Below are 13232 nucleotides of genomic sequence, written 5' to 3' on the forward strand. Positions count from 1 at the left end.
TCAAATAAGTTTTTTCAATTTTCTTTAACATAATTAATTTCTTCCATATAACTTGGCTTATAACTTATAACTTTGGCTTAATCCTTTTTCGATTAATAAAGTTGTGGCTGGAAGATAGATAAAATAATTTCGATAATTCTATTCGAACAACTTTTTTTGATTTTCAAAATTCTGTAAATTCTAAATAAATAACCCATTCTAAGATTGTCCTTTAGCGTCATGGAGAATCCATGATTCGTCTTTCGGGTCTTATTTACGTATTGCTTCAACTTGTCGTTCACTTGTGTCGTATGTCGTATTCTTCAACTTCTTGTCTTCTGAAGTCCAAATCCTCAATATGAATGCCAAAGCTATTAACCCTGATACAATATACATGTGTTTCCGAAATTTGTGAACACATGATCATCAAATTAATTGTGGGTTCCTGTAAAAATATGTTATCGATTTTTCTTCCCATAAGTACAAAGCTACATTCAACAGATTAATGATACAACATAAACTGCAAGCATAGTTCCCTTCGTTACGCGTTTTGTTTCTGACTTACGGTGTTTCCATTAATCAAAAACAAAGTACGAAATGTACGAATGCATGGAAACTCCAAACAAAATGCGATGCTGTTACACTTCAATCCGTTACGAGCGCCAGCTCCTAAAAAATCGTGAAAGCTTTCCGTGAAGCGGCGAATTCATCACTCCAAAGTGGCGCTGCTTCACCCGCCCATCGCAGGGTGGGTGGGCATTGATTATGTGTGTACATGTTAAGCTCTCAGGTCACGTTCATTCCTTCTCCCCGCAGGGAACACGTTCTCGTGTGCTTTTGGTTTTTTTTTCTCCACATTTGGTTTGTCTCACTATGGATGTTAGCTGAAACCGTTCGCGCGTCTATCTTTATGTTCTCTCTATATGTGATCCTCGATGCCGTTGCCTATGCCGAGGACGTTGATGATGATGATGGCGTCTTGGTATCCATATATTTTGTTAAAGCTCTTCTTTGCTGTCATCGTCATCGCGTAATATGGTTTTATGACATCCTTCGGGAAGGGTGGTGGTGACGACAAACTCAATCCGACGAACGCCCGACGGAGACAGCGTCGAAAGATGATAGCATTGCATGGCGGTCAATTTTGATGCAGCAATGTCTGAAATATGTTATCTAATAAAATTATAGTAATATTGCGGGTGATGTGACATTTTCGTTGGCAGTTTCCGTTGCAGTTGTTTTAGCTATGAGGTGCTACATATATGTTTATGTCTAACATTGTGAAGAAGGACCGTCTGCATAGTTGTGTTAAAAAGGGGTTCAGATGAAGATTTCCTGTATTTTTATCGTTAGACCATTTTCGTGCCGCGGGTTTATGTGAACAATGAAATTTAATCGTAATGCCAATCTGCAACCATGATATTGATTCAGTTTTTGATGGTCTGGGAACAGAACTAGGCGTTCGTGTCTCACTGTATGAAATACTCCTCCTTCTTGGTTCTTGGGTATTGAATTGTATGGCGAGAACGCAAGTTAAACCCCTTAAAACCCACAAGTGCAAAAAAATCAAGTGATTAGACTAACTAGGAACGTAATGATTTTTAAGACAAATATAATCTTGTTTTATGTCACACAAAGTATACGAGGGTCACTTCGGGAATAGGAACAAAAACAAATAGTTAAGCTGCGAATATATTTTTATTGTTTTTCAAAGTACTCGCCACGATGATCGATACACTTTTGCATGCGCTTAAACCAATTTTCAAAGCATTTATTCCAATCGACACGAGCCTTTTTTTTGAGCGATTGTCAAATTATGTGGGATCCAACGTGAACATAATTTTCGCACAACTAAGTGTTCATGTAAAATCGCATATATGCTGGTGGAACTAATGCTTAGGGATGCCTCAATCTCATAATAGGTTACATGACGATCTTGCTTAATCATTTCGTGCACAGCATCGATGTTTTCTGGCACTACAGTCGACCTTCACGAAACTCGTCGGACAGCGAACTACGACCACGATTGAATTCACTATACCAGCGATACACAGTGGTTTTTGATGGAGCTTCATCGCCAAAAGTCAAATTAAGTTGATTGACGCACTCTTGTTGTGATAATCTACGTCGAAAGTCATAAAAAATCATCGCACGAAAATGTTCACGATTCAGTTCCATTTTTTTGCCGAGACCAAACTTTCAACTAAATATAAAATAAACAAATAGCGTCCGTATGACAAAATGTTCTGAGTACGTATATCGTCAAAAATGTCAAACTTTACGATGGAACCGTCAGATGGACTCACATGCCATCAGTGTTGCCAATTCCCGAAATATAAATAGTGACCCTCGTACGAACAGGGAGCAACAGAATGGAACAATAACATCCAACAGACAAAAAATCACTGATAACAAAAATATTACTGTTCTTGCGATTCGATTTCATGAAATAATCACCCTCATTCCGGTTCACGATCGGCGATTGGATTTCACAACCCGATCGAGTTCGAAAATTTTGCATACTACCCGTTCGCCTCAAAACCAAAACAAAAACAAAAACGGCAAACGGTTATGGAATTTATAGTTTCGGCAGAAAATTATTTATTGCGAAATGGAATACATTGGAATAAAAGGTAAAACCATGTAAAATGATATAGATTTGGATTTAAAATTTTTCTCATTAGAATTTTTGAGCGGTGAGCGGTCGCAGGAGGTTACTCATCAGATTCTTAATACAACACAGCAACGACACGGATGTGACGGTTTACCACTGAGAGAAGCGTCGTTTGATGAAGGTTGCGTTAATGGATCATTTCTATTGGAAGTCTGAACAATCGCTTTCTGGCTACAGGAAACCGACAAGGTGTGGTTACCATCTTCAGGGTGTACAAGGTTTTGAAGGAAAAATATCCCTCACTCGAGAAAACCATTTCATACTTCATGACATTAATCAGATGAATAGTCTACATACGAGTTGTTGGCCATAGCATCCCAGACGTGCCACGCCTGAAGAGTGGCAGTTTTCCGGAATTTCCGATGATGAACGCAAATCTTGAAAACATAACACTGTTGCAATTCTAGCCTGATAGCGGTTTCTGAGTGGTTAGAAACCGACAAGGCGAGGTTCCTTTATTTGAAGATTAGTATTCCAGAATGATTGAAGTGTAGTTAATAAACGTGAGATGAACACAAAAATATATTATTTTTTTAATGAAACGAAAAAAAGTACGATCTCGAATCGCTCAAAAATCATCCATTTATATTGCAGAGGCTTGGTTGAGAAACTAATTATACAGTGCCATCAACTGCACCACGAATGCTTCCAAATGGAATATATGTTTGCGTCCTTGCTGCATCCGGTGTCCATACTACCCGGCAAAGTTCTACGTATGCGCCTTCAGATTCATCGCAATTTTCAATTAGATTGTGTACTAATTAACGGAGTATAACATCCGATGAGACGCCTTGGGTTAGCAGGTCGTATAGCCGTTCCCTCACCGCTTCCAGTTTCTGCGAACTTTGAGGACAATCTGATTGGTGGTTTCTCGGAGGAATACTTGCCAGTCGGTTTTCGGCATCTCTTCGTTCATCTTGAACGGATACTGTTGTACCTTGCAAGCAATCAACAGGAGGGAAGCGCGTCGGAAATTGCGCCTTCAACCTTCGGCCCGTGTTTCTGTAAAGAGTGTGTGTATGTATGGCCGCGACTATATAAAAGTTTAAAGATCGGGTAGGAGGGATATGAAACAGGGACACAACGAAGGAAACATCATTAAACGTTGACATCGGCGTTTCTGAGGAACAGTATAGATGAAGCATGAAGCAGGATCATGGCTACCTATGATATCCCGGACGGGGATAACCGATTGTCTGCCTTGTGCTCTCAGTGCTCTAGAGAACTGAGAGCGAGCAGCATCGAACCGGATACACGACCAGACAATATGCTCGATGTCGTGCTAGCCATCGCCACAATCACATGGATTGTTTGCTGCGAGCCCAATGCGATAAAGATGCGCGTTTAGGTTGTACATAAGCCGAGCTATCACGCGAATGAAATCACGACCAACATTCAATCCTTTGAACCATGCTCCCTTCGAGACCTTAAGGATAATCGTGTGTAACCAACGACCGAACTCATCTTCACTCCACATGCGCTGCCAACTTACGAGCGTGTACTGACGAGGAATGTGGAAAAATTCATTATAAGCAATTTGCCTTTCAGAAAGTGTGCCTTCTAAAGCGACTACCTTAGCTAGCGAGTCTGCTTTCTCATTCTCCGGAATCGAGCAATGAGAGGAAACCCATGCTAAGGTAATCTTGAATAATTTTTCGACCAAAACACTCAATAGTTGTCTTATTCTTGTTAGGAAATAAGATGAGCGTTTATCAACTTTCATTGAGCGGATTGCCTCTATTGAGCTGAGACTGTCTGAAAAAATAAAATAATGGTTGATGGGCAATGTTTCAATGTACCCTAGAGAATAGTATATCGCACCCATTTCAGCGATATACACGGAACAAGGATCTTTGAGACGCCAGATGATTTTTTTAAAAGTTTCCGACGAAAATTTGAAATGTTGATGTGTATAAATATCTGCCTGCTATCTTTGTATCCACCAGAATCGCAAAGAAGTGTCTCAAAAAAGAGGTTGTTAGCGCAGGGAGCTGAATCTAGCCATAAAGAAAAGTAATATTACATCCCTGCAGCCTGCAACTAAAATATAAGGGTGCAACAGGATAGAGTTTGCGACAAAAATTAAATATCAGTAAATTGTGAATACGTCTGCAAATTTGGCATCCTTGCGATGCTGGAAAACAAATTTCGAAATAATTCGAACTCGAACGGATTGATAAATGTGCTTAATCGAAGTCGAACGGGTAACAAAATGCATCATTTTGCTAATTTCAAATCCGATCGGGAACCGGAATAGAGGTGAATATAAGAGAGAAAATATTTTCGAATGATGAAGTACGAATCATTCGCACATAAAGTTAGAGATGTAAAAAAATCACGATAAGAAAGGTAATTTGACACGTACCTAATTTGAAAACGGCATATTAAAAAAATAACTTTGTAATTTATAATATACATAATATAAACTTTGTAATTTAATATTCGATAATTCGAGTGAATCATATTCATTGTGGGGTACATTCAACTTCTCATGACGGAGTGTAGTTTTAAATTCGAGTACATCGTATAACATCATAACGTTGATATTTGTTTCGATTCAATCTCAAACTCAAGAACACCTTTTTTCTTCTCTCTTCTTTCATTTGCAGGGATTTCCGCTTCAATCACATCCGCGAGGTGCCGTCGGAAGCGTTCGCCGGTCTATCCCACCTGCACACTGTGTTTCTGAACGAGAACCAAATTACGCGGATTAACTCGGCAGCATTCCACGGTTTACCGTCGCTGAAATATTTGTACCTCAATAAGAACCGAATCGTCAGTATTGCACCGAATGCGTTCGAAGCACTTGAGCGGCTGCAGAGCTTGTAAGTACCGCATCCGCCCGAACACAATGGAATGCATTCATTCATATACATACTCCCAGTCCACCGCGGTCCCTGTGTTCATTTGCATACGGTAAACCCGGATTGGAATTGGGCTTCTCCCCGATGCGGTGGAATCGCACGAATCTGTCGTTATTTGCGGATTTGGACCCCCAGCTAGCTTTGGAGCTGAATTCGCTTACAACGAAAAGTATCGAGTTTCCTGCATTCTTGCATGATTGAAAATTCCGCCGGGATTGTTGATGCATTAATTTTTTCCTCGTCAAGTCTGAGCGTACAACGTACCGTTCTTTTTTCTGCAACCGTTCTTTTTTCTCTTTCAAAAAATATTTTCCAGATATTTACATTTCAACAATATTACAACCTTCGAGAGGCAAACGTTCTCCGACCTCCCAGCGCTGGAGAGACTGTAAGTATTTCGCTTTTTTTAATCTTTCATGTTATGACATCTTATGCGTCTGACTAACTGGTATGAATGACCAACGGACTGGATTCCTGATTTAAACTTTGAGTCTTTAAAGAAAATATTTCTAATGATTGTACTTTTTTTCGATTTTGAATTGCATAAATTTCAATAAAATAAATAACACATATTCTTTATCAAATGATTGTAAAATAATAATACAAAATGAAAAGCACAACATCCGTTTTCGGTATCGTTTTATACTAACAAGATTTTGTGGCCATTGTAAATTCATTTGATTCCACGCGTTCTTAAGAGTAACGACAGCATTGTTTTAGTGATACCAGTGTCAACAATGCTCAATTGGTTTAGAAATGGGATGCAAATAGAGACAGAACACAAGGAAATTTGGACATGAAACTGTGAATTTCTCAATAAAATTTTATTTAATGTATACTCGATAAACACTACTGGGTTTTGGCGTAGGACTACGTCTTTGATTTCTATATAGGGGAGTCACTCTACGAACAATGTAACGAAAAATTAAGAAATGCATATTACGCGGAATCATTCATGCGATATATGTTATAATACATACCATTAGACGGTTAGTGGTCCCCATGGCCTAGTGGTAAGCGTTGTGCTTGCCAAGATGGGGGCTTCGGGTTCGATTCCCGTTCGGGTCAGAAATTCTATCGTCATAGATCGTTTTTCTGGCTTGCACTGGTGAAGGGGAACTGTCTAGGGTGTGGTGGGATGAGTATGGGCATTGCCAGTCCCCAAGAAAAAAGCCACAAAAAACCCGGAAACAGCTCCTCTAAGCGAATTGACGCCGCTATAAGCGTCTTTGCCCAGCAACGAACGATACACAAGAAAATTTTGAATCAGGCCATGTTGCCAAAATAAATAAATTAAGCTAAAATAAATAAATAAATAAATAAACCATTAGACGGCAAATTTATCCAGAATGTTTTCCGCCCGAGACCTCAATAGTGGTAATAGTAAAACAACAAGAACATCCCATTTTTCAACAAAACTGGTAAGGGGCTGTCCACATACCACGTGGACAGAAAATGCACGATTTCAGACACCCCTCTACCCCTTCGTGGACAAGCGTGGACATTATCTATACCACACTGTGAAGTGTGATTACAATGAAATTATTACTAACGTTCATAGATTTTACATATAAGTATGTCACAAATGCTTTACGTGTCAGTATGTCACAAATGCTCCCGCTGATCCTGTAAAAGTTCCGGGAATTCTCAAATTTCAGAAAAACACCAACGATATATTCGACCGAATTACGGATATGGCCGTTTCTTAGTCCAGACAAGATCCGTTGCTCCCTCATCTTTTTCACATTTTCGAACCTAGCTATGGAGCGTTTAATTTTCCAGAAAAACAAACTCACTTCAGCGGATTCTTATTACACCCAAAAAGTTCTGAAGGTGTTGTTGATCTATAATTCAAGGTCGTCCTATCCAAAGTGACCGATTCTGGCAAAACGACCGTTCATTGCCGGTTATGTCGCTATTTCCGGGGGCCCACATGAGGATTGTATCCGGCACTTGGTTTGAATGCCTGACAGATGCCGGCGAGTTTCTTGTTTGAAATTAGAGACTTATTGTACTAGCTTACCACGAAACCAACTCCTTGCATACCTTTGGGTCCGGTCGTGTATCAAATCTCGTAGTTGCGGTATTTCCTTGAGACAAGTTCGACAAAGGTTCAGGCCCACTGAGCTCGCCCCAACTCGGAAGTTATTTCTGATGGTATTTTCCATATGGACCACCGGCATCCTTTAGTCATTGGTCCCGAAACCAAAGCTGTTATTAATCGATGGTAGGTTTGAGTGTGTGACACCTGCTATAAGATTTCGTTTGTTAAGAAAGTCAGTTGTATCTCCTCTTCTTCTTCTTCTTCAATGGCACTAACGTTCCTAGAGGAACTTCGCCGTCTCAACGTAGTATTACTTGCGTCATTTTTATTAGTACTTAGTTGAGATTTCTATGCCAAATAACACGCCTTGAATGCATTCTGAGTGGCAAGCTCTAGAATACGCGTGATCACAGTGCAAGTCGGAGGAAATTTCTTTGACGAAAAATTCCCCCGACCAGAACGGGAATCGAACCCGAACACCCGGCATGTTAGTTATGACGCAAACCACTCGGCCACGGGAGCACAAGAAGAGTTATACCCCATGCGGATTATTCTAAAGCCTCTTATTCCATCCGGTCAACAATTGTTTGTATCGCCGAAAATTTGGTTGAAAATCAACCGTTTCTTTTGAGGCACCCCTAAATCATATCCGATTAAGCTGAAATTTTGCACAGGTCATTTTTTTGGGCCAATAAACAAAATGTACATGATCGGATTTTGAAATTCTATGATAATTTTTTTCCGTACATCCATTGCCACTCTAATGTATATATATATATATATATATATATATATATATATATATATATATATATATATATATATATATATATATATATATATATATATATATATATATATATATATATATATATATTAGGAGAAAAAAAAGTGGTCAGTTGTTATTAAAAGGCAGGAATAACGGTCGCGTTTTTCATCAAAAAAGGAATTAAAAATGCCTTAGACCGCTCGGGCGGCTGCTCAGACAGGTTGCCGAGGTCGTTTGTAAAAGCTGTTTTAGTTGAAATTTGATCGCATAAAGTAGGACGTTTCTCAGCATAGAAATAACGTACCAAAAACGGAAGGATGTCATTTTGTAGGTCTTCCCATGAATGGAAAAATAAATGAAAATTTTTCGTCAGCTGTTCGGATGAATTTTCAAACTTTTCATGTGATGTGGTGGAACAATATAGCAAATACGGTTACCAGTACACTCTGTCCAACTTTTATAAGACCAGGTTATGATCTTGCTACTTTGTGTCATTGTAAACAAACAACGCTTCAATTTATATTCTAGTGTATTTGTATTGGTAGCTATCATACACTGCATGATCGCTGCACTGCATCATATGTGTGTGTGTGTGCAAGCGTTGAGCGTAAACAAATGTTTTTGTATTTTTCGAGTGTCAAGTTTCTATAAGACCAGATACGTTTTCCTATGTTTTTAGTTACTTTGATTAATAAATCTGGAAAAGGCCGAAAGGAAAAGTGCTCACGGATAGAGAAAAAGGACAAATCGATGCATTTTAACAAGAAAATTTTGGAATTAGAGAAATTGCTCGTCGGATTGGACGATCCCATCAAGTAGTTCTTAATTATTTGACGAATCCTCAAGGATACGGTAAAAAGAAGAGAGCTCCACGTAAATCGCAGCTCCCTGACCGGAATAATCGGGAAATAGTTAGAACAGTTTCGAATACTTCAAAATCGCTCATGCAAATAAAGCAATCTTTGAATCTAAATGTTTCACGGGAGACAATTCGTCAAATTTTGGTAAAAAGTCCTTACATAAAGAAGGCTACAAAGGTTAAAGCTCTCAATCTTCACCATCTCACATCAAAAGACGTCTGAGTTTTGCCAAAGCTCACATGAATGCAACGAAATATAATCAGGGTGGTCTTATAAAAGTTGGACAGAGTGTAGTACTGTGCAAAAAATGTTGGTTTTCGTGTGGTACCACGAAAAGTTTGAAAATTCATCCGGACAGCTGACGAATAATTTTCATTTATTTTTCCTTTAAAGTTTATTAAAAAAAAACCTTCAAAATTGCACCTTTCTCTTTTTTGTACACTACTTCTATGCTGAGAAATGTCCTACTTTATGCGACCAAATTTCAACTGAAACAGGCTATAAGGCAGTATTCTAGTCTAGGAATTTCTGTAGTTTAGACATTCAAGAATATACCCTAGAAAGGACTTATCGAAAATCCTATTATTGACCGAGTTTGAGCCATTTTGGTGATGCGCTGTCTTACCTGGTACGGCCATAACAATGAACCTTAAACGCGTTTTTCTCGAAGCTAGTTTTTTCAAACTGGCGTACACGATATCCCAAGTTATACTGAACCGATTCATGTAGAATTTATATGGATACAATCTGCAGGCATCTCTCTATCGCGTGAACCTCTAAAAAAATGATATTTTTCAAATTTTACTATTTTAAAAGAAATCGGAAAACGGAAGAAAAAAACGTTTCAAACCCCATTTTTTATTTAAAACGTCTACCATTTTGTCAAAAAAGATGTTTTTGACTTGTCCGAGGTTTATGCGGTTGCGGCATCTTTACTGATTCAGAATCTGTTCGATTTTTTTGTTCCGGATAACCAGAAGAGCTGGTTAAACTGGTAGAACTACGCTGTAGTTTAATTCAAGTCGCTTGTTTATAACTGCGGATATTATTTTATAATGCTACGAAAATTTCGAAATAATCATTCTACCAGTTTGGTCAACCTGAAATGTTTTTTTTTTATTGTAGAATCATTTGACGATAATTGTTTGATGATTCATTTTTGTGCTCGCAGAACAATACATGCTCGAGATAAGCGCAGCTGTCATCCTTAGTGGAGAAAGTTTTGCTATTGGCAAGTGGAACCAAATCACATACAAAACCCCAGAACGACATTTACTTTCTTGGTGACTAAACAAACGGAATAAACGGAATAAACTCTGCTAATCGCACCAACATCGAAATGACAAGCACTGCTTCATTATGATCAAGGTTAGCGCAAATGCAATCCTAGTTGGAAGCAGTTTTGCGACTGACATTGAAAGCAGGGCACGACTGGCCAAATAAATTAATAACTTATTATAACTTATTGAATAACTTGGTATTCCCCAAATATTTTTTTGGTGAACAACCTTAACATCTGCTTCGCCATAGCGTCAGTTCAATGCATTGATGCAATGTAATGCAATGCAATGTTTTGCACTCTTCTCAACTGAAGCCCTTTCTGTTGATATTGCCAGTCTAGTTTAGCTTAGCTGTCATCCTTTGTGGAGAGAGTTTGCGAAAGTCATGCGAAACCAAATCACTGACAAAATTCCAGCCTAGCTTGATGATTCCCCACACAATTGTGTAGCTCAGAACCTTCATGCAATGGCGTCAGTTTAATTCAATAATTGCAATGCCAGAGACATCAACGAGTGAATAATTTGGTCCCGTCGACAGCTCAATCCGAAACGAAGACGTGTGATGACGCAAAACACGGAAGAACAAGCGATATTCATTGCTTTGAATACAGAACAAGACTGAAAGTTTTCCTTCTTTCCTTGAAGGTTGAATTAGAGAGACTTTACTTAATTCATCATATCATTCCTCCACCAGGGCATAGTAACTTCAAGCAAAAAAGTGGGACCGATTCGAGATTGCTTTTATGTGAACTTTTTTTACACTCTAAAAATTGCTCCGACTTGCACTGACAACTGAATGATATTGTCAATTTGTGCGAGATGCCTCAAAACAGCTGCGAATAAATATTGTTCATATACAGTAAGTTACATTTAATGCGACGTTTATATTATTGGACAGACCTGTAATGTAACACGTTTAATTGGACATTTTTGTAAACAACGAGTTCGGGGCCCAAATTATGGCGCCACATTAAAGTTGCCACCAGACGTAGACACTGTACCACTCACATCGCCAATGTTCAATTACAGGCCAAAATCGCCTCCAAAGCGACACTGAGTGGTGCCTCGGCATGTCGTATTAAATTTAAATAACTGTATTATATTGTTATCTATGTTCGCATCATAAGCAACGCACACATTTATTTTCCACTTGCAACAGTATTCACGATGATTGGATGGATGAATACACGACTTATACATGCATCTAGTACGACTATTGTCATGCGTATATACGATTTACTACAGACAATCAAAAAACGAATGGCGGAAAACGTTCTTGATAATTATAATAATTGTTATAGATTTTTGTAAATACATGTATGTTTGGAATATTACGTTAAAAATTATTTTTAAGTCCGAATATTTCCGGTTTCAATAAAAGTGAAAGTTAAAGTTGCTTTTTTTATTTTTAACTTTTAAGAACGAAAGATTATCTGTTTGCCAGTCTTTTGCGTTCCGATAAACATAGTGACAAAAATAAATTAGTTCAAGTTCGTCATTCAATTGCACTTAACTCAAAACTGTAAACATGAGATTATGAACTTGGCAAACCAAGCTGCCAAGTATGCCAACCCAGCAAACATTAAATCATATATAGAGCATCGAATATCTGATATTTTGGGTGGTATATGATGCGCCCAAATAGCATATACAGTAAGTTACATCTAATCCTCGACATACCGAGGCACTACTCAGTGTCGCATTAGAGGTGATTGGCCTGTAATTGGACATTCATGATGATAGTGGTACAATGTCGACATCTGGTGGCGACTTTCAATCTGGGGCCATACTTTGGGTACCAAACTCGATGTTTACAAAATATCCAATTAGAGATGAAAATGTCCAATTATTTGTGTCCCACTACTGTACATGCAAGGTTATTAGGCAATACCTAATAACATAATAAGTCTGTTGTCATACGAATATACGATTCATCACTGCCATACAAAATTGGCGGAAAATATAAAAGTAAAATGTTCGGCCTGGGTAATCACCATTTTTGTATGTATATAGACCCTTTATAAACATTTATGTTTGTACAAAAAGGAATTAATCATTTGACTTTTAGGGATATAAATGTTTGATATGAGTGGTGTCGACGGTTGTAAAATTGCTCCGATGGGATTTGAACTCCGGTTGTTTGGATTATCAAGCCACAGCTATCTCGTATGGCTATCTGAAATATGATTTTAGGGCAATTAAAGATCTTACATATGATACGAAAGAGTTGCAATCGGATACCTCATTACTGTTTGTTTATTGTGCTTTAGTGGAAATATCGCAAAATTTATATAGAAATGGTTAAATAAAGTTCAGTACTACATGTTTCGAGTAATCAAATAAAAAAAAATCATTCATATTTTAACAATTTAAAACTGCCTTCGGGCCTGCCCAGCAAACATTAAATCGTAAAAAATTCGAGGTGCTGTATTCGAGACACGACCGCTTAAAACGTAGGACTACGCAATCTTTTTTCTTTTGAAATTTGATGGTTTATCATTTCGAATATTATTTTGCGAATACGTCGAAATTTCATAAATAACTCTTTAATAAAAAGTTCCGGGGACCCTGAAAAGGTTTAATGGCTAGCTTAGTTTTGTCATTTCGAGAAGCAACGATAATTTTTTGCCTTTGCGAGAACAATACACTAATTGGTCATATGTCGCAATTTGTTTCTTTATATCAATGCACGCATTGCACTGAATATTAACAAGAGGCATCTTCCGTGCATCGCCATCAAAGACGAATGCACTGTCTGAGTT

General features: G+C 38.2%; 1 protein-coding gene across 8 annotated transcripts in view; it reads left to right on the top strand.

Annotated features, from left to right (window-relative positions):
* Nucleotides 1–13232, top strand: part of LOC129765280 (peroxidasin) — a 368884-nt gene that overhangs the window by 133098 nt on the left and 222554 nt on the right. For all 8 annotated transcript variants that reach the window (XM_055765418.1, XM_055765419.1, XM_055765421.1 and 5 more), the window contains 2 exons: nt 5263–5478; nt 5834–5905. In XM_055765418.1, coding sequence (XP_055621393.1) covers nt 5263–5478; nt 5834–5905 — 288 coding nt within the window. The remainder of the gene's footprint in view (nt 1–5262; nt 5479–5833; nt 5906–13232) is intronic.

This window comes from Toxorhynchites rutilus, chromosome 2, assembly GCF_029784135.1.
Source record: "Toxorhynchites rutilus septentrionalis strain SRP chromosome 2, ASM2978413v1, whole genome shotgun sequence".
NCBI classification, from domain to species: Eukaryota; Metazoa; Arthropoda; class Insecta; order Diptera; family Culicidae; genus Toxorhynchites; species Toxorhynchites rutilus.